The sequence below is a fragment of the Phodopus roborovskii genome, unplaced genomic scaffold, assembly GCF_943737965.1.
Source record: "Phodopus roborovskii unplaced genomic scaffold, PHOROB, whole genome shotgun sequence".
In the NCBI taxonomy this organism is placed as follows: Eukaryota; Metazoa; Chordata; class Mammalia; order Rodentia; family Cricetidae; genus Phodopus; species Phodopus roborovskii.
Genome location: NW_026126625.1, coordinates 6209157 through 6231029, shown reverse-complemented (window position 1 = coordinate 6231029; position 21873 = coordinate 6209157). Strand labels below are relative to the sequence as shown.

The window sequence follows — 21873 nt, the reverse complement described above, 5'->3', positions numbered from 1 at the left end:
ACCACCACCCAGCTGTTGGGAAGTTTTTCTAGTAGTATTTTTTATTTTTTTCCTTTCTCTTACTCTATCTAGAACCTTTGCTATTTGGATATTAGACACACACACACACACACACACACACACACACACACACACACTTTTCTCATATATCTCTTGCTTTTCTACAAAATAGGAAAAATTTCTCAAGTTGTTTTGAGACTTCCTGCCTCTCCCTTCTGAGTGCCAGGATAAGCTGCCAACACCACTATACCTGATCAAAATTTCTCAGTTTTATCACTAGCTTTTTCAAATTTATTGTTTTTATCTATTCAGCTCCTGGAAGCCCAGGAGTTTTTTCTGTTCTCTTGAGTATTTCTGTAGATCATGAGAGTCTCCTTAGACAGATTCATACTCTTCTGTAGTCCATGTGTGTATAGTCTTCTCTGTTGTTTTTGTTTTCTCCAAGTTTATTGTATTGCATTTTGGTCTTAGCTTTTCTTGTTGGAAATGTTCCTGAAATGTCTGTTTCTCACTCTTCTAAGTCCTGCAATGCAAATTGTTTAATCTCCACTCCCACCCCCTTAAGATAGTCGCTGTTATCTCTTACCATAGAAATAAGGAACTTAAGATACAGAAGAATTAATAATTAAATGGTTGCAGAATTAAGGTAGCAGCAGAACTAGAATTTGAACCAGCATGGAGGCTCTTAAATTCACCTGATAACCATGGCACTAGCCTCTTTCTCCATGTCTTTAGTTTCCCTAGTATAATGCTGCAGGTATAAGGATGGAGATAGAGACCTTCAGTGTCACAGGAGTCTTCCCTCTTTGCTGACATCAATCAATTCATCACCTAGCTATAGACCTTTCTTCAAGATATTTATCTTCCTTCTCCATGGAATTACAAAAGACTAGGTTATAGGACTCCAGAAATATTGTCTGAGCAGGGAAACTGAAGGGATGGACGCTAACTTTAAGTGATGCTGAGCTGCAGACCTGCGGGTCTCCTGCAGGTCTTTTGTTGAATTAGGGCCTTACTCTATAGCCTAAGCAACTTCTAACTCATATTCCTGCTTCTATTTCCTGAGACCTGAGATCATAGGCATGCAACACCACCCTGCTCTCTGGTTTTCTTGTAGAAAATCAAAGAGAACAATGCCTGCATTGCTAGATAGCTGCTCAATTTCCAGGTATACTGTAGGCCATCAGGAAATGGCAGCTGTTGTTACCTGCTAGTCTAGTAATCTTTCCAAAGAAGGAGCATTAAGATGGCTGTTTTGTTTTTATGATCTGTCCCTCTTGTAGAGCTCTAAAGCAGCATTTTGATAATGTGTTCTAGAGTTTTGCCTTGGGTCAACAACAAGGTCACTAGTTTTTGTAGTTTTTGGCAATCACCTTTTTTAAAAAAAAAAAAAAAAAAAAATCATAACAGTGTTTGTCTTCACTTTCTTTTGAGGCCTTGCCCAGGGTTTTCCTTGTAGTCTGAGATGGATGTAGTCTGTCTGGTAGGCAGATGTGAACTCTTTGCCACTGTGTAGGTACTGGTATGTCTGGGCCTGCCTTGGCTTCAAGTTTTTCAGACCATTGTGAAATTTCTTCTTTCCAGACTGAGGCTCCTTACTTAGAGAACCAGAATGACAGGTATTCAGCAGCTCTCTGTTCAACCCCTCACAGCCATGTCCTTTTTCCCATAGTTACCAGTGGACATCCACACTTCCAGAGTCTTTCTCATGCACGTTGCTATCCCCACACAGTGTTTGTATGGCCCTGTTTTCCCCTCTTGTCTCCTTCCTGTCCGTAAGCCCGTCAGCTGAATGTTTCTCATCTGCAAGTCTCGTTTTTCCTCTCTGAGTGAGTGTGTGTGTGTGTGCGCGCGCGAATGCTCACATGCTTTCTTACCTCCTGGCCTCCAGAGAATAGTTTCTCCCTACAGCCCATGTAAACTGACATTCTCCCCTTCATATCATATGAAGTTGAGTGGGCATTTTCTTTGCTTATATTGCTTCCCTGAATCATTTGTTTTCTTTCCTTCATCAGGAACATCAGATCCTTTGAAATCATGTCTCTTAGTTGTGTAGCTTAATAAAGAAATTGGGGTGGTTTGTGAGGTAGCATACCAGCAGAGTGCTTCCCTGGCATTTTGGGGTTCTTGAGTTTCAACCTCATTCTTTATTTATAATTGCTTCATAGATAAACAGATGAGTGTACAGCAGCAGCTTATTCGTGTGATGGAGCACATCTGTAAATTAGTCGATACTGTTCCTGTTGATGAACTGAAAGCTTTGAATTGTGGGAATGAGCTGCTTCAACAGCGAAACATAAGGTATCTTGATTGTCTTCCTTCCGGAAGATATATGATTGCAGTTCAACTACTCCAAGCAAAAAAAACAAGTAGGACATCCATGCTTTCTGGCCTAGACATCAGGGTGAAAGTCCCATCACTAAGTTTTACATTTATTTAATTTTCAAGCCATTTAAAATTTTCATTCAAACTTTTGAGAGTGGGGAAAAAATGATATATTTTTTTCTATAGTTTCTGTTAGAGTTAAAAAATGAAAGTAAACTTCGTGGCTACTATAGCCAACTATTCACATTTAATATGTTCTTTTTCTTCAGAAGGAAGCTTCTGGCCGAAGCTGAGTTTAATGGAAAGGATGTCAGTCTTCTAAGTTCACTGTGGAGATGTAAGCTTGACTCACATGGCAACACTGTACAGGGTGATTCCTGCCCTGTGGGGCATCCTAGTAAAGAGTTAACTTCTCCATCCTTTCCCTCACATTCCCTTCCCACTGAGGAATGCTTACCAACCACCACTTCAGGGAAGACAGGATTCTCAGCCACCACGAAGACTCTCCTTGAAAGGCCCTTATTGAATTCCCATTTACAGAAGTCCTTTGTAAGTGACAACTGGGCTGAAACACTAAGGATAGAAAAAAGAAACGAAAGCACTTATTTCCCAGGAAATGTTCTCACAAGCACCGCTGTGAAAGATCAGAACAAACACACTGCTTCAAGAAATAACTTAGAGAGAGAAGTCCAGGCTTCCTATGATATTGATAATTTTAACATTGATGACTTTGATGATGATGATGATGATGACTGGGAAAATATAATGCACAGTTTTTCAGCCAGCAAATCCTCCACAGCTGCCTACCCACCTATCAAGGAAGGTGGGCCTGTTAAATCTATGTCAGAGAGGATCTCTTCAGCAAAGACAAAGTCTCTTCCAGTGGTGTCAACTGCTCAAAATAAAAAACTCTCAGAGTCAATTCAGAGTTACACTGGTAAGTCTAAAATAAATTAGATGCTTAAATATTATAGGAAAACAAAACTGTCCAAAGTAAGAATTGTATAATAAAAGGCACAGCAGCACATCATTGCCCGAACACCACATTGTTTCTATGCAAATTTCTACTGATAATATGAATTACAAATCACAATCTCAAAAGCAAGTTGCTCCTTTGTCTCTGTAGCAGCTGTAGGTTTATAAATGTGTAATTATAACCTATTGTAGTAAGGCTCCAAAGTCATCACCAATGCGCTTTGCCTTTTTAAACCAACATTTTCTAGTCCCTGAAACAATAAAGCTTGTGAGTGCCAAATTTTTAGTGATTTTGGGGAAGGCAAAAATAAAAAGGTGAATTTATATGCTCTAAATATGCATATTTTTAGAATTGTAGATGATGAGAAGTAATTCATTTGTACAGGAGAGAACTGTTTCATGTCTCACAACATTAAAATGTGAGGCAGCATAAGAGGGATATGAAATCAAAAATTTAACAAATATTAAGTTAATCATGGTCGCTCACACGTGTAACAGTAGTACCTGGAAGGCTGAGGCAGGAGGATGATAGTGAGTTTGAGACTGGCCTGGGCTGTAGAGTGAGACCTTGTATCAAAACAAGCAAACATGCCTTAAATGCTCAGTGAAGGCTCATGGTGTGCCATGTTCTGAGCTGGGCTCTGGGAAGATTTCAAAGAAGCCATATTGGAGCTCGCAGTTTAATGAGCAATGAACTAAGCCACTGCAGAAGCCCAGTAAAGCCTAAATAAAGTTAAAGGCTTACGTCAGCCCTGTAAAGCTATTTCAGAGTGCTCTTACTGAAACAAGAATACATGTGCAAAGGTTTATGAAGTGCAGCCCTCCCTATTTTTGCCATTGATGACTTAATAGCTCTGAGTTTGTTCTTACAGTGATGCTGTTGACCTTTAAAATAGCCACTAATGGATTTATTTTGGTGTGTTAGAATGTGTCATACTCGATGTCTGCAATTATCTCTGAGACAGTTGAGTGTTGGAGTGAGAGGAACTGCCAGAGTTGATGTGTGAGAGCCTCTTGTTCTCTTGATCCACAGCTGCCCCAGTGAGGATGCAGAGCAGGGAGAGATGTGAGAGAGTGAACGAAGTATCTGAGAAGTCAGGTGACACTGAGGTTTCAGGCCTGGGTGACTGTGACACCATTCACAGTCAGAAGGCAGAGTTTGATTTAGAGAACAGCTGAGAAGGACTATTTTCAGACTGTTGAACTTAAAACTGTTGGAAAGTCATTCAAGTAGACGTGTGTGTGTGTGTGTGTGTGTGTGTGTGTGTGTGTGTAACTGGCTTATCATCAGTTAGGAGCACTGGCTGTTCTGAGAACCTGGTTTAGGTTCCTCACATCTCCCATGGCAGCTCACAACTTTCTGTAACTCCAGCTCTAGGGGATTCAACACCCTCTTTTGGCCTCCTCAGGTACTAAGTACTCATGTGGTACACAGACATACATGCAGACAAAACGCTCATACCCATAGAATAAAAATTAAATAAAATTTAAAAATGTTTTTAAAAGAAAGCAATGTTGTGAGCTGGGCATTGGTGGCACACACCTTTGATCCTAGCACTGGGAAGGCAGAGGTAGATCTCTGTGAGTTCGAGGCCAGCCTGGTCTACAGAGCTAGTTCCAGGACAGGCTCCAAAGCAATACAAAGAAACCCTGTCTCAAAAAAAACAAAAAAAGAAAAGGAAGGAAGGAAGGAAGGGAAAGAAAGAAAGCAATGTTGTATAGGTAATTGGATGTGTGTAGGATGTGAATTTAGGAGGACATCAGGAAACAGCTAGTCTTTCTCTACACACAGATTATGTTTAAGCTTTTAGGACTAGACAATCTCCAAATAAAAATGTGTCAAGGGCCCAGAGGGTGGTGGGGTATAGTCGCTGTGTGTTGCACACTGTTGTGTCCTGGTGACAGTGCACTACAGCCTAGCACATGCAAATCGTAGTAGGTTCACTTGCTAGCACAGAAGAAATAAAGCAAATAGAAAGCATATAATTATCTTGAAACCAAGAGAGAAGAGGAAGGATGAATAAATTGTATTGATAGGGATTACAGAAAAATCAAGGAGAGACTAGATTTAGGCCCTGAAGAACATCTGAAATTAATTGGGAAGGAAACCATGTAAACAAGTGTGCTGTAGAAAGTGTGCCATTGATTCTGCTGGGGAAATGTGAATGCTAAACCGTTACTGTATTAATACACTGATGTTTTTTAAACATTGATTGTTTTTGTAGATAAGTTGGAACAAAACTTGTCATCAAAAAAGCTGAAACATGAACATTTTCAAAGTCTTAATTTTCCTCATACAAAAGAAATGATGAAGATTTTTCATAAGAAATTTGGCTTACATAATTTTAGAACTAATCAGCTAGAGGCGATCAATGCTGCGCTGCTTGGTGAAGATTGTTTTATCCTAATGCCCACTGGTATGTATTTTTAGATATGAATTGGCAGGAGTCCATTGGCAGATGTTAAATGAAAGCTCTTTAATAGAAATAAAAAGAACACCTCACATTATTCGTACTGTTCAGGGACTCTTTAAGGCCCCCCCAAGCCACAGTACGTAAGTCTGTCACCTCAGGCTCTGCTCTGCTGACATGGTAAGGTCTCTAGCTCCTTAAGGATGTGAGGTCACAGCTCATTGGGTTGACCTGATGTAGAGCTTTTCTTTGGGAAATGTCCTTTTTTCTAATCTAAATGAGCCTAGAAGAAAACAGAAGATGGATATGAGAGACTGTGACCATTTCTGGCTAATGTTTAGTGCTGCCTGGTGGTTCTCGTTGTCCATTCTGGAGTGAAGGCCCAGGCTTCCAGTGTCTGCTCCTTGCCAGGGAGGGGTGTGCCATGGACAAGCTACGCCACTCTTTGTGGGTATGTTCAGGACGGTATGCAGTATAGTGTCTACTTGACAGGTGAGGCTCAAATGAAAAGGATACAGTATGGCTCTTTCTTAGCCTCAGTTTGCTGTGCATTGTTATAAAAGCCTCTTAAACACATAAGATTATTAGCTAAGTGGCTAGGCTAGGAAGCTGGTTCAGGGCCTCCATGTAGATCTTCTGTGTGTTGCTTGCCTTGTTAAAGCCTTTAGCAAGTCCCAATTGTTGCTGCATTACTATTTTACACTATTGACTTGACATCTAAATTCTTTCAAAATGGTTTAAGTTTTTTTTTTTTTTTTTTTTTTTTTTTTTAATCACATAGTAAATATGGTAGGGGTTGGGAGAGCTTTGTGCACGCCAAGGCATACCTATGGAGGTTAGAGAACAACTTTGTGAAGTCAATTTTGTTACCACCTTTACATGCATTCCATGGGTCAGTCACACTCTCACTGTCAGACTTCTTCAGTGAGCTTTCTCCAGGCCCTGTTTTTAAAGATGAGACAATGGGGTTTGTCCCCATCCCAGACTTTATTAAGTATGCCACCATTTCAACCCCAGTTTGGTTCTTGAAAGCTCTGGCACTGGAAAGGACTTTGCAGTCATCTAATCAGAGGCTTTCAGTGGCTCTCCCAGCTTCAGGAGCTATTTTCAAGCTCTTCCTACTCTGATCTCAATCTTTGCCCCCCTCCGCCCCCCTCATTTCTCTGTTTAGCTTTTGGAGCCTGTCCTGAAACTCACTCTGTAGTCCAGGCTGATCTGGACATCCTCCTGCCTCTGCCTCCTGCGTGCTGGGAATAAAGGCTGGTTTTAATCTCTTGACAGATAAAGTGAAGAGATTCCAAATAAAGTTTCCCTTGACAACTCCTTTTTGGTTTTTTTGTTTGTTTGTTTGTTTGTTTTGAGTCAGGGTTCTCTGTGTATCCTTGGCTGTTCTGGAACTCAGAGATCCATCTGCAGTTGCCTCCCTGCCAGAAACAAACAAAAATTTATTCTATTTGGATTTCTCTGGTAGTCCCATTGATTTCAGTTTCTTTCTCTCATTCTTGCTTCTACTATTGCTTGTGCTTATACAAGGTGTCATAAAAGACTGTTTGCACATTGTTTTAATTTCCTACAGAGCCCATTTCATTCATTATGGCAGATTGCTGGCCCTGTGGGTAATAACCATTTGATGTCCTGTTAATTATTTTAAGTATTATATTTGGTTTCCTTTTGCCTTCACACTCAGGATGGAAGCTGACAATTTTTTTTTTTTTTTTCATTATTTGTCTTTTAGGAGGTGGTAAAAGTTTGTGTTACCAGCTGCCTGCCTGTGTTTCTCCTGGGGTCACTATTGTCATTTCTCCCTTGAGATCGCTAATAGTAGATCAAGTTCAAAAGCTAACTTCCTTTGATGTAAGTTATTACTTAAACTACTAATAAAAATGTGCCTTAGAAACACATTTCAGTATGCTAGGAAATCTTATTAACTATTGTTCGAATTATATGAATAATTCCCAAATTACTCTAGATATATAGCTCCATGGCAGAGTACTTGCCTAGCATGCTGCAAAAAATGAAAAATAACTAAGATTAAATAGGTAAAGTATGTATTTAAATTAAGCTCTAGAGTTAAGCACTTGTGTTAAGACACTGTGATTCAAATAGCTATCTTTATTTTGTTCTGATTTTATTCTTCTACAAGAATGTATTTCAGTGAGTGCTCTTAACCTATATTTTGCTGGTATAACTTTTTTTAGGGCTATAAAGGCGTTTCTTTTTTTGGCTCCTGTGAGAGCATCATAGTTCTCTCTCCCCTTGCACATGTGTGTGCCTTGTACACCTGTCTTTTTCCTCACTGCTGAATCGAAGGAATATGACTACATTCTAAGTTCTTCACATTGAAAAGAATTGATTACACTGTTATGAATCACATCATCTCAGTGTGACAAATGATTTGATCCTTCTTCCAAAGAATGCCAGTGCAGTGATGGTAACCATTGCCCAGCTGTCCACAGTGTAACAGCCATCACTGTCGCCACTACACAGTGAAACCCTGAAGATACATCAAGAACTTTAGAGTAGCCAGACCAGCCATGGTTGTGCACAGAACCCACTGCATCAATTAGAAGCAAGCCTGACCTTCTAGAAAGTATTGGGCTAGCCAGAGTATAATGAGACCCTGTCCCACCCAGACACACACACATACACCATGGTCTTGTTTACAGATATAAGAGATAAAAGCAATACAGAAAATGAAAGGAACATTGGGGAGGCTTTTGTAGTTTTTCTTGACACAGAAACGCCTTGCCATACACAGGCTAGCTTCAGATTTGCTGTGATTCAGAGTCTGACCTCCAGCTCCTTATCCTCCTTTCTAAGCCTCCTGTGTGCTAGGATTCCTCATGTGTGCCACCACATCTAGGTGGGAAGGCTATTTTGATTTTTGTTTAATATGAATTTTTAAAAATATGTGTATTAGCTAAATATGGCACACACCTATAATCAGCACTTTGGAAGCTGATGATGGAGGAGAATCACGACTTAGAGTCTCAGTGAGATCCTGACTTACAAAACAAAGCTTAAAAATAAAAATGTGGGCATTAGTTGTTATTATAGTGAGGTTTGTTTAAAACCTAAACACATAACCATATTTGATTAATATATAAATAAAATGAAATTTAAATTATTACTTTTAACATAGATTCCTGCTACATATCTGACGGGGGATAAGACTGACTCAGAAGCTGCAAATATTTACCTCCAATTATCAAAAAAAGACCCAATTATCAAGCTTTTGTATGTTACTCCAGAAAAGGTTTGTGTTAACCTCACTGTTTGCAGTGTAATATTACAACACACTAAAATACATCCGTGTTAAGTACTTGGTCATAACTTTTTATATACATTACAAAAACTAGGCCTTTGCCCCAGACCATAATGGTAAAAATTTTCCCCATCTCCTTTACAATCCATTCTTTCTCCAGTTTGTTCTGAAATCTTTGAGAGTGAGTTGCAGACTTACTTAATCCTAATTTACCTCATTCTGCATTTCCTGACCATATAGCATTTCGTTAGTAACCATAGTGTAATTTATCCACCAGGAAATGTACAGTGACACATGCTGTTACTTAACCTATTAACCTTCTGGTAATGACTTTGTTTTTTTTTTTTTTTTAAAAAAAAAAAAAAAGGAAATCCAAGTGTAACCTCCTTTTAAACAGTTTCCTGATTTTGACATTTTAGAAAGGTAAGGGCCAGTTTTGAAGACTGTGCCTTGACCTTGACTTGAATTTGCCTTGTTTCCTGCTGATTTAATTCATGTAACTCATGATGCAGGAATGTTGCAAATATGGTGGCATGTTCCCACAAATGCAATCAGAAGATACTTGGTATTGACTCATCCCATTACCAGTGGTTCTTGTTAACCAACCCCTTGATTAAAATAGTACTGCTGGCTGCTTCTCTTTTGTATTTTTTCATTCCCCTTTCATCTTTGTAATTAGTAGATACCCTGTTGTAGGAAATCCTGAGACTAGAAATACCCAGAGCTTCCCCACAAGTTTTAGTAACTATTGATGATTCTTTCCTGGTTATTACTATAATGAATGCCAAGTTTTTATTTTACTAATATAGTCCACCCTGGCATAATAACAGCTATGTATTTATCAGTGTGAACTTATAGATTTATAGATTCTTAATATATTTAGTGAGTTTCAGCCAATTATCACTATGTATTTTGATGTTCTGATTGCTTAGATTTGACCAATGAGAAAGCTTCATCAACTTGGCTTCTGTATCCTTTACATATGTCCCTGTCAAGCTTCTGGACAAGGCTAGAGTACAAACAAACATACAACTATATATATGTGTAATACAGTCTTTCCCCAAATATTAGGCACATGCCTAACATACATCTAAAATCCTGTTACCAGGCTGGCGGGGTGGTTCTGTGGGTAAGGGTGCTTGCCATATAGCCCAGACCTGAGTTTGATCCTGGGCACATACATGATAGAACAAACACATTAAGTTGTCTGACCTCCACACACGTGTATCACCCTACATAAAATTAATGAATAAATGTAAAAAAAGAAAAAAATTGAGTACTATCACCAAGGTGAACTTGGTTACCTTCAGATACACTGAGGCAGAAAAATATTTTGAGCAACTAACCTGCTAAGAAAAACTGTTGAATGTGAGTGAACATACTAAAATGTCTCATTTGCTATTTTACTTCTGTCCTCTTCTCGGGTATGGACTCATTGTAATAGGGGTAATTGTAATGGTAGTGGTGATCGTTCAGGTGATGTATTTATAACGCTCCCCTGTCTCTGATCTAGGTCTGTGCAAGTAACAGGCTGATTTCCACTCTGGAGAATCTATATGAGCGGAAGCTCTTGGCACGCTTTGTCATTGATGAAGCACACTGTGTGAGTCAGGTAAGTCAGTCTTGCAGTATCAATAAGTTTATGCCACCACTGGTACTCAGAACCAGCTACATGTATATTCTGCTGCCTCCCTGAGAAATAAAGTGCTTTCTCTCTATCGACCTATGCTGGCTCTCATAGAAAAGAGATACAAGTAATCTGTTTTTGTGTTTGTTTTTCCAGGCAGGGTTTCTCTGTGTAGCTTTGGAGTCTGTCCTGGAACTCACTCTCTCTCTATATATATATAGCCCAGGCTGGCCTCAAACTCACAGAGATCCCTCTGCCTCTGCCTCTCTACCTCTCTACCTCTCCTCTCTGCCTCTCTGCCTCTGCCTCTGGTATTAAAGGTGAGTGCTACCACCGCCTTGCTGAAATACAAATAATGTGAAAGCAGTATTTTTTTTTTTCCCAATTAGTGGGGTCATGATTTTCGTCAAGATTACAAAAGGATGAGTATGCTTCGCCAGAAGTTTCCTTCAGTTCCAGTGATGGCTCTCACCGCCACAGCGAACCCCAGGGTACAGAAGGACATCCTCACACAGCTGAAGATCCTCAAACCTCAGGTGTAAGTTGTTAAAGGGTGTGTGTGGTTTTTGATTCTCAGCTTCTTTCTGTATATTAAGATTACCTGTTGGGCTTTAACATTCCAAGTATCCAGGTTATACCCAGGGCAGCTAAATTAGAATTTTTTTTTTTTAAATCCTCAAGTGATTCCAGGTACAATAAAATTTGGAAACAGAATCTGGGTTTTGACTAAATTAAAACTCAAGAGCAATGAGATGGCCCAGCACATAAAAAAGGTACCTGTGGCCAGGCCTGACTGTCTGGGTCCAACACCTGGCGTCTCTGTGGTAGAAGAGAATACTGGCATCTTCCTGCCTTGTTGCCTGTTGACCTCCACAAGTAAGCCCTAATAGACAAACAAATAAATATAAACAAAAGTACAATTATCCCCTATACTTTGGAATTGGGATAAATCAATTGGTACCGGGTGACCCTGGTGTAATCCTCTTAAAAGATTAGCTTTTGCATATCTTATTTTTGCATCCACACTCCCACGGTATACTTCATGAAATGAACAGATGACCCTGCTGTCATTTTTTTTTTTTCTTAAAAGCTACAGTTGTATTTATATAACGATTTGAGAAGAGTCTAGAGCCCTCTTAGAAGGGCCTTTCAATTTGGATTTCATCATTGTTTTATCTTCAGCATAGTGGTTGTGGCTGTGCCCTGATCTGCTATTTCACCCAGCAATTGCTTTGCAACTCTGCAGGTAGCATCCTGCTTCTCTGGCAGCAGCCTGAGCGCAGCCTGGTGGAAATTCTGTTCCCGAAGGCACTGGTACTGCTGATGCCTAAAGGTAGCTTTAACTAAATCTCTATGGTCATATTTATAAATAAGACTTGAGATTCGAAGAAACCTGCTAGCTAACCTTCTCCTTGCTGGCATCTCTGAAAGAGACCATTTTTCTGCTCCACCAAACAAACAAAACAAAACAAAAAACCCGTGCCCCTACTACTTCTGATGCATCTCTATTTCTTCCAGTTGCCCTTCCATGCTCTATGATTACCTTCTGTCAACTAGTTGCTAACTCAGCCTCCTGACCCAGGGTTAATTTTACTTAATGCAAATGCATACTTGGGGTTCACAGTATGATCAGATACCCCATCACTTCATCTCTGCAGCATGTTTCTTCCTACCACCAAATCCATAACTAATTGGTAATGAAAGCCACTTGAAAATATTCTGCTGTATGTGTTTAGGCTATACTAGGCTGTTTTCCCTCTGCCTGAGTTTGCTGAGACAGATGCCTTCTTTATTACGTTCATTTGCTCAGCAAATACTTAAGAAAGGTTTGTGTACTGAGGTTTTGAGGTTGAGGTAGAATGCCTGAAGGAATAATGGCTGAACAGAATATTGAGGTAGATTTTTATTTTTTTAAATGATTTGTTTTTATTTTATGTGTATGAGTGTTTGTCTGTCTGATACATGTGTACCTGGTATCTGTAGAAGCCAGAAGACATCAGACCCCTGGGACTGGAGTTACAGATTATGAGCTTCTGAGAACTGAACCTGGATTCTCTGCAGGAGCAGCAGGGTTCTTACTTAAATGCTGAGCCAGCTCTCCTGCGCCCCCCCCCCCCCAAAAAAAAAGTGGATTTTTAAAGCACAGCTTTTGTTCACTTGAAAATAACAAACTGGTATGGTAGCACATGCATGTATAGACCCAGTTCTTCAGGAGGTGGAAATGAGAGCATGGCTCAAGCTTATGAGTTCAAGGATGGCCTAGGCACCATCGTAAGACCCAGCCTCCAAAAAGAAAGAAAAGAGAAACAGGTTTTGTAAATGTTGTAAACATAGCTCAGCACAGTAGTGCATGCCTTTAATCCCAGCACATGATAGACCAGAGGCAGGCCAGCCTGATGTACATAGAAAGTTCTAGGCCAGTCAGGATTACATATTGAGACCTTGCCCCCCCCCCAATACTATTAGCATAAAAATAATAAAAGTCGACAGGCATTGGTGGTGCACGTCTTTAATCCCAGGATTTGGGAGGCAGAGGCTGGCGGATCTATCTCTGTAAGTTCAAGGCCAGCCTGGTCTACAGAGTGAGTTCCAGGACAGTCTAAGGCTACACGGAGAAACCCTGTCTCGAAAAACCAACAATAATAATAATAATAAATAAAATAAAAGTCACACATGCATGCAGGCAGAACAAAAACTCATACACATAAAATGAATACATCTAAATAAAAATAACAAAAGTATTTCTCATATGTCCTAACTTGAAATTCTAGATGAAGCCTTTGGGGTTGTGAGCTAGCAGAGTTGCAGTCTTTGCAGATCAGATTGGTAGCTGCTAAATTGTCAGACCTATGCAAGCAGTTCATGCAACACTTTGTGTTTCTTCCAGCCTTTAAGTTGTTTGGTACCAGCCTGAAAATATTTAGTTGGTAATAGCTCTTCTACATACCAATAATGACCATACTTGAGTACAAGAATTTTAGTGTTCTCAGAATTTTGTGTGTGTGATCACAAAATGTGGAATGCAATGTTTTAATCTAATGTCACTTGCAATGAGGAATATTTATGTAAATTTGGGGTAAGAGATATATCTTGCTTCCATATTAAATATGTGCTTTAACACTATACTTAAAATGTTATACTTTAGGTTTTAATAAATGCTAATGCAAGAAAGTTGTTTCTACAAGTGTTATACTTCCTTTAAAAATGTTTTATTTCTGCCCCCCTTCCTCATGCACCCTCTTTGTGGTTTTTGTGGAGATGTTGTGCAGAGTTTTGATATGAAGCCCTAACTGGCTTGGAACTTACAATATAGAGCAGGCTGTCTGATCTTCCCACATGCTGTAAATTATAGGTGTGCACCAGCATGCTGGGTTATATGTATACAGAGAGGGAGAAGGAAAGAGAATGAGAGGGGGGAGAGAGAGAGAATATATACACACATGCCTCTGGAGGCCATCCACCTTGTTTATTGGAGACAGGATTTTCTTGACCTGAAGTTCACCATGTTGGCTAGACTGACTGGTCAGAAAAGTCCATGGTTCTACCTGTCTCTGCCTTCCCAGTGCCGGGATTACAAATAGTAAGCAAATGCTATACACTGAACTATCAGTTATATTAATTAGCAAAAGCCCACAGCCAAAAGAAATCATGTAAATTTGCTTGCATTTGAATGACTTTCTGGAAATATAGGACTTATGTTTTATGTTTGAATGAACAGTGCACATATTTATCTAGAGGCAGACACCTTGAGTCTCTTTCCTGGAACTGTGGGAAAGCAATGTGCCTGGGAAGGCAAAATTACACATATCCGGATGGTAGCACATGGTTCTTTGTGCATATCTGATACTCAGTAAGAATGAATAAGTGAAACATATGGAACGGTTTAGTAAATGTGAATAAAATGTAACTGTTGATTTCTTAATATATTTGCTATTTCTGCTTTAGAAACTTATAACAGCCATAGTAGAAATAGATTTTAAGAAGTGCTTTTTGATACACTGTCTCCTGATCTTTTTCTGCCAGCACGTCCTATTTGTTTAGTTTGCAGACTGCTGCCATGTCATGTGTCATGGTGTTAGTGAAGTCAGGTGCTGAGTGGTGGCCCCAGGCACCTCTCTTTCTGTAGTTTTGGGGTGATGTTCTTCCTCTTGAGCTTGTAAAGTCAAAGAAAAAACACAAGCTCTCATGCTGTTCTTATAGGACCCTAGCAGATGAACTAGGGGAGAACAGAGTCAGACCCAGATTTAGCTGCCCAGCTTCAGTGATAGCTGGCACAGCTTGCCCCACAGTGTGCTACCTGCTGCTCCTACTATTGTATATCACATTTTGTGTATCCACTATCACAAAACTCTTGCATGACATATAATCCTTTAGTCCTTCATTCTCTACATATGTCACAGTCAAGTGGCAAACTTGAGTCACAGCACACATGATAGAAAATATCTGAAAACCCAACACTTGGTTTATTCGTGTTTTTGAGACAAAGACTCACTATGTAGTCCTGGCTAACCTGCTATGTAGACCTCTATGTAGTACATGGATGATATTGGGAGTGTAGAGGTGGAGAGATGGCTCAGTGGTTAAGAGCACTGACTGCTCTTCCAAAGGACCTGGGTTTGTTTTCCAGCACTGACATGGTGGCTCACAGCCATCTGTAACTCCAGTTCCAAGGGATCTAACACCCTCTTCTGGCCTTAGAGGACATAACATGCACAGGGTGCACAGATGTATATGCAGGTAAAAACATTAACAAGATGGCTCAGTGGGTAAAGGCACTTACCATCAGCCCTGACAACCTGAATTCAATACCCAAGACATAGTGGTGGAGGGAACCAGCTCCCTCAAGTTGTTCTCTGACCTCTGCATGCCCACCATAGCACATGCATACACATGCACATGCACACATACACAATAAATAAAATAAATATAATTTAAACTTGTTTTCGTGTAGAATTTGCTCCTCTCCTACCATATAGGGCCTGGGAATTGAACTCCTGTTATCAAGTTTATTAAATTAGCAAGTGCATTTATCCACTAAACTATCTCACCAGCTCTTTAAATTTATTTTTAAAAAGATAAAGCAGTCATACAGAAATTAAATAACTTGCAAAGTTCATAACCCTATCAAATACAGGAGTGAGGACTACAATCCCAGAAGTCTGCCTGCAGAACCTTTTAAATAGTATTCTAAAATACAAAATGGAAGTCATGACTAAAGATGTAATTGTAGACTAGGGTAACCAGGAAGTCAGCTAATAGTGTAGAGAGCTCAGACAGTTGTAAAAGGATGCAGAACTCTTAGGAGGAGTGGCTTGCTAAAATGTTTCCTTCGTTATACTGATTTCTGCCTTTCGTACCATAAAACTCACCTATTTAAAGTATAGGATTCAGTGCAGTTTTTCTGTTTTTTCGTGGAGTTATGCAATCATCACTGCTATCTACTTTTAGTACATTTTGTCTCCCTTAAGAGCTTTGTTCTCATTAACAGCTAATCTCTTTTACCCCCCTGCTCCAGGCAACCATTCATTGACTTTCCAACTTAACATATTTTTGCTATTCAGGACATTTTACATACAGGTTAATTATCCCCAATGCTTGGGGCCAGAAGTATTTTAAATTTGGAATATTTGCATATACATAAAGAGGTATTTTAGGGATGTGACTTAGGACTAATTAAAGATGAAATTCATTGTTTCATATATACTTTATACACATAATTGGAAGGTATTTTTAATTTTTTTACTTCAGTTATTTAAAAAATTTTCACATTTATTGTATGTGTGTGTTTGAGCATGCATGTACTGTGTGTGGAAGTCAGAGGATAGCTTGCAGAAAATGGTACCCTCCTTCTATGTGGATTCCCTGAGGTTGAACTCAGGTTGTCAGGCTTTGTGGCAAGCTCCTCTGACTGCAGAGGCATCTTACTAGCTTTCATTTAGTCACTTTGAAACAGTGTCTTACCCAGGTTGTTTTAGAACTCACTAGTTAGCTTAGCCTCACCTCTATCCTACCTTGGCAAGAGGAGTTCAGGTGTGCACTATCCTCCCAGCTCAAGAATTATTTTATTTATTTTCATCTTTTTCTCGTCTTATTTCATCTTAAAAGATGGGAATCTCATGCATGTCAGACTATCCTCAAACTCTGTAACAGATGACGACCTTGAACTTCTGATCGTATGTTTACTCCCTAGTTATGGAGATCCAGACCAGAGTTTTGTGCATCTTAGGCGAGCACTATGTCAACTGAGCTCCATCTGCAGCCCAGAAAGGTCATTTGAACAGGTTTTAGTGTGTCTGTGTTTTACTCCAGCCTATATGTCAAATGAGGTCAGCTGTAGTTTTTTCCAGTCAGTGGATAACATGCCTTTCTTGTACACCCCAGGTCTGTAGATTGACCTCCCCAGTACCCAACAACAACCAAACATATACAAGCAACAGTTTTTTAGATTTATTTAGTGTGTATGAATGTTTTGCCTGTGTGTATGTATGTACCATGTACGTGCAGTACCTGTGGAAGTCAGAAGAGGGTGTTGAAACCCTAAGAACTGGAGTAATAGATGAGCCACCATGTGAGTGCTAAGAATGGAACTTGGGTCCTTTACACGAACTTTTAACTAATGACTCACCTCTCCAGACCCCTAAACAAATACTGTCGCCATTTTATGTTCACTAAGTGTAATTGACAAAACACACTGTGAAAATGTAATTTGGAGCTGGAGAGATGGCTCAGTGATTAAAAGTGATTGATGCTTTTCCAGAGAACCTGAGTTCAGTTCTCAAAACCTACTTTGGGCAACTCACAACTGCCTATATCCAGCTCCAGGAGATCTCATGCTACTTTCTGGCCTTGGAGTGCAAGACACACACACACATACACACACACACACACACACACAGAGCATATACATACAGACACATAAATAAAAAATACAATTTTTTAACATTTATCACTTAGGCTGTGAATATTTCAGTAGCACAGTATTAGCCTAGAATACTTTTAAGCCGTAGGTAAATTTCCTGGCACTGGGGGAAAAGATGGAGGAGGAAGAAAGGTGCTTTAATTCTTACATAATTTATATACAGAGAAATAATATTTATTTATTTTGAGACCGGCTCTTTATGTAATCCCAGCTGGCTGGATATCACTATGTAGACTAGGCTCGCTTCAAACTCACAAAGATCTGCCTGCCTCTGCCTCCCAAGTTCTGGGGTTAAGGGCATGCATCACGATACCCAGTTGTGAATTTTATATACTTTTATGTGTGAATTTTTTTGTTTTAGTTTTTCAAGACAGGGCTTCTCTGTATAGCACTGGTTATCCTGGAACTCACTCTATAGACTAGGCTGTCCTTGAACTCAGAGATCTGCCTGCCTCTGCCTGCCTCTGCCTCCCAAGGGCTGGTGTTAAAGGCATGAGCCACTACCACCTGTCATGTGAAATATTTTTGGTTATTCTATCACATTTACATGCAAGTAAATTATGTAAACAAATAAAAATGGTTTTTTAAATCTCTTGTACTAAATTTTTCATCGAATTAAATTATTACAATTACTAGTTAGGGGCCAGAGAAACTACTCAGTGTATAAAGGCACTGGTTACCAAGCCTAATGACCTGAGTGTGATCCCCAGAACCCACATGTTGGAGGGAGAGAATTGACTCCAACAGTGTGCATGCATGCACACAACATACACACACACACACACACACACACACACACAAATGAAAGACTAATGTCTTCATTATTGGAGTATTTACATACATGTCTGTGTTACTTGCTTTAAATACAAACTTTATTTAGTATAGGTAAACAGAGTCTTGCTATGTTGCCAGAGTTAGACTCAAATGCATGGCTCAAGCTGTCTTCCAACCTCAGCTTCTCAAGGAACTGATACTTCAGGAAATGTACCACCATGTCCAGCTTAAATGTGTTTCAAACCCTAATTTTAGGCATAAGCTTTTATTGAGATTGTATCTGTTGATGAGTTAAGTCTTTGTTTTAGGGCTGGAGAGATGGCTCAGAGGTTAAGAGCATTGACTGCTCTTCCAGAAGTCCTGAGTTCAATTCCCAGCAACCACATGGTGCTGTAATAAAATTTGGTGCCCTTTTTTGGTGTGCAGGCATATATGCAGGTAGAACACTGTATGCATAATAAATAAATATTTTTTAAAAAAGACTATTTTACAGTTTCCATATCTACAGATGAGTTGACAAAGTCTGCACATTTTTACTGTTGTGAATGTAAGCCTGAGATATGTTGCTGACATAAAGGTGCAGACGGGAATGAAAGGCATTTTATTATAGCATTAACACTCAATTATTTGAATTCCTTCTGAAGCATATGCCAAAATTACATCATGATCTGTCATCAAAAATTATTTTTAATGACCTGTCAACTGGCATCTCAGTTAAGCACTCTAAATCTTGTGGGACATAAAAAATTGGGAAGTGTTTGGCTAACAAGCAATGCTGCTTTACTATTTAGTCTTTTTTTCTGAATTGTATACTATTAAAAACTTTACTAAGTTTTATCTAATATATGTGAGGTATTCTTTTTACTTTTTCAAGAGGAACCTCTACTCTGTACCTGATGTATTTGAAATATCTTGAAAATATTTTCTGTTCACCTTTCCAAAAAAAAAAAATAGGCAGGTTCTTGCTATGTAGCCCTAGCTGTTCTGGAACCCACTATAGATCTAGCTAAACTTGAACTTAAGAGAGATCCAGCTACCTCTCCCTTCTGAGCTTTTGGCTCCTGAGTATGACATCTGGCTTGGTTTTGTTTGTTTGAGGCTTGTAGCCTAGAGTAACCTCAAATTTGCTATATAACTGAAGCTGGCCTTGACCTCCTGATTCTCCTATCTCTGCCTCCCAAGTACCTGGAATTATAGACATGTATTAACATGCCTGGCAAATTTATCATTTTAAAGGCAACATTTAATACTACTTAGTCAAGAGACAGTGAAATCTAGTTTTGAGGGTAGTTGTTTGTATTTTAAATACTTGCTGAGATAAAATACAGTTGTTTGTGGTTTTTACATTTTCATAGAATTATGTACTTGTCCCCACAGCCTAAGTCTAGAATACACTTCCAATATCCTCCAAAATAGAGTTGAGTTTTATTAAAACTTTGCTTTTCCTCTCTCATTTCTTTCATTGAGCAAGAATCATCTAGGTTATAACGTGTGTGTGTGTGTGTGTGTGTGTGTGTGTGTGTGTGTGTGTGTGTGTGTGTGTGGATTCATCCCATGACCTCACCAGTGCTATGTGAGGACTTTACTACTGAGCTGTATGTGCAACTTTCATTCTTCATTTTTGTGGTTGAATAATATTCATTTGTATAGGTGTTCCAACTTGTCTTTTTTCTGTTTAATTTTTGGTAAGTACTGTCCCTAGCTGGGTATCTAGTGATCCCTAACATCCTATTTTCCAACAGGCAATGTAGGATTTGTTATAAGCAATAAACTCTGAGGGTCTGTTTACTTTTCCATTGTAACAAACTGTTTAAATGTTGCTCTCCATTAGTGGCCTTCAGACCTTTTGTGGTAGAATGATTTGTTTGTTTTGGTTTTAGTTAGATTTGTGATCTACAAGTTTATGTTCAAATTTCACTTCATTTTATTCTTTTTGGTTAAGGTTTATTTGACCAAATTAAGTAGTAAATAGTTCTGTTTTTCCAATTATGTCACAAACCAAACAAAATTTCAAATTATGTTATGTTCCAGATGTTTCTAATAAGATACATCCACATCATCCAGCTCACATTTTTAATGTGTGATCCAGTGGTTTATGGTGTATTCTAATTTGTACACCATCACCATAGTTTGAGAACTTTTGCCACCCTCTAAAACCCTTACCTATTATCAATAGTCTCCTTCCCCTTTTCTCCACTTACCACACCAGTCCTTGGCAACCACTAATGTACTTTCTGTGCGTAGCTTTGCCTATACAGGGTGTGACATAGACATTCATTCTGTGTATATATGAACTTTTATGAATGACCACTTCTTAAATTGTGTGTGTGTGTGTGTGTGTGTGTGTGTGTGTGTGTGTGTGTGTGTGTGTGTCTACCCCACGGCAAGCATGTGGAGGACAGAGGAAAGCTCACTAGAGTTAGCTCTCTTCTTCTACACGTAGATCCTGGGGATCAAAGTTGGGTCATCAGATTTGGCAGCAAATGCTCTTACCCAGTAAGCCATCTCACTGTCCCCTTAACTACTTTTTAGCAAAATATTTTCAATATTTGTTGCTGGAGAGATGGCTCAGCTGTTAAGAGCACTGCTGCTCCTCCAGAGGACCCGGGTTCAATTCCCAGCACCCACATGGCGGCTCACAACTGTCTAACTCCAGTTCCAGGGATCTGACACCCTCACACCAAAGCACATAAAATAAGGTTAAATAAATTATTTTTAAAAAGATTTGTTGCTACAAAACATATTCCATTGTGGTGTTGTAGTATTTTCTTTCTAGTGTAGTATTAGGATCAATCTGTTTTTGTGTAGACATGTGTTATAAGTAGTGCTATTATATGCATATACAATTTTAGTGTGGCATATATGTTCATTTCTCTGTATATTCCTAGCTGTGTGTGTGTGTGTGAGCGCGCATATGTATATGTATGTAGGGACTAATTCAGGTGCTTGTGAAGTGGGAAGAGGCAACTGGACCCCTGGAACTAATTGCAGGCAGATTTAAGGTGCTACTGTAGGTGCTGGGTGCTAGACTCAGCACTTCCACTATACTTACATGCGCTTAACTTCTCCATCCCGTTTCACCCTTTAGAGAACTATCAAGCTGTCTTCCAAAGAGGCTGCACCATCTAAGAGGGTTCTGACTTCTCCATCCATGTACATCCCAATGTTTGGATCCCATGATCCAAAGCATTTGTTGTTTTAAATGAATAAAACGCTTTTCTGAACATAAAATGTAGTTTAAAATGGGAAGTGGGTAGGCAAAAAGTCATTCCTACACATATTTCCCCTGGCATTCCCATCAGTAGGAAGCCCACCATCAGCTCACATAATTCTAGAAATTTCTTCATCATTCATATAGCTAGGCAGATTCTTTGAACAGGGTCTCACTAGTCATCTCTGTCTAGCTTTGAACTCCATATCATCTTGTCTGGTGGTAAATGGTTGTTAAATAGTGTTACCATATGACTCAGAGCCCTGCATTCTGTGGCAATTTCAGGGTCAGCCCTGCTGAGGTGAGAGTCATCTTGCCCACCACATTGATGATATTACCTCTGTAATCAGAACTCTGTTAAGGCTG

The 21873-nt window shown here is 39.4% G+C and overlaps 1 protein-coding gene across 1 annotated transcript in view; it reads left to right on the top strand.

Moving 5' to 3' along the window:
- Nucleotides 1-21873, top strand: part of Blm (BLM RecQ like helicase) — a 60378-nt gene that overhangs the window by 9627 nt on the left and 28878 nt on the right. The window contains exons 5-11 of the mRNA XM_051206559.1: nt 2169-2301; nt 2595-3262; nt 5526-5717; nt 7447-7565; nt 8854-8967; nt 10490-10588; nt 10993-11141. Coding sequence (XP_051062516.1) covers nt 2169-2301; nt 2595-3262; nt 5526-5717; nt 7447-7565; nt 8854-8967; nt 10490-10588; nt 10993-11141 — 1474 coding nt within the window. The remainder of the gene's footprint in view (nt 1-2168; nt 2302-2594; nt 3263-5525; nt 5718-7446; nt 7566-8853; nt 8968-10489; nt 10589-10992; nt 11142-21873) is intronic.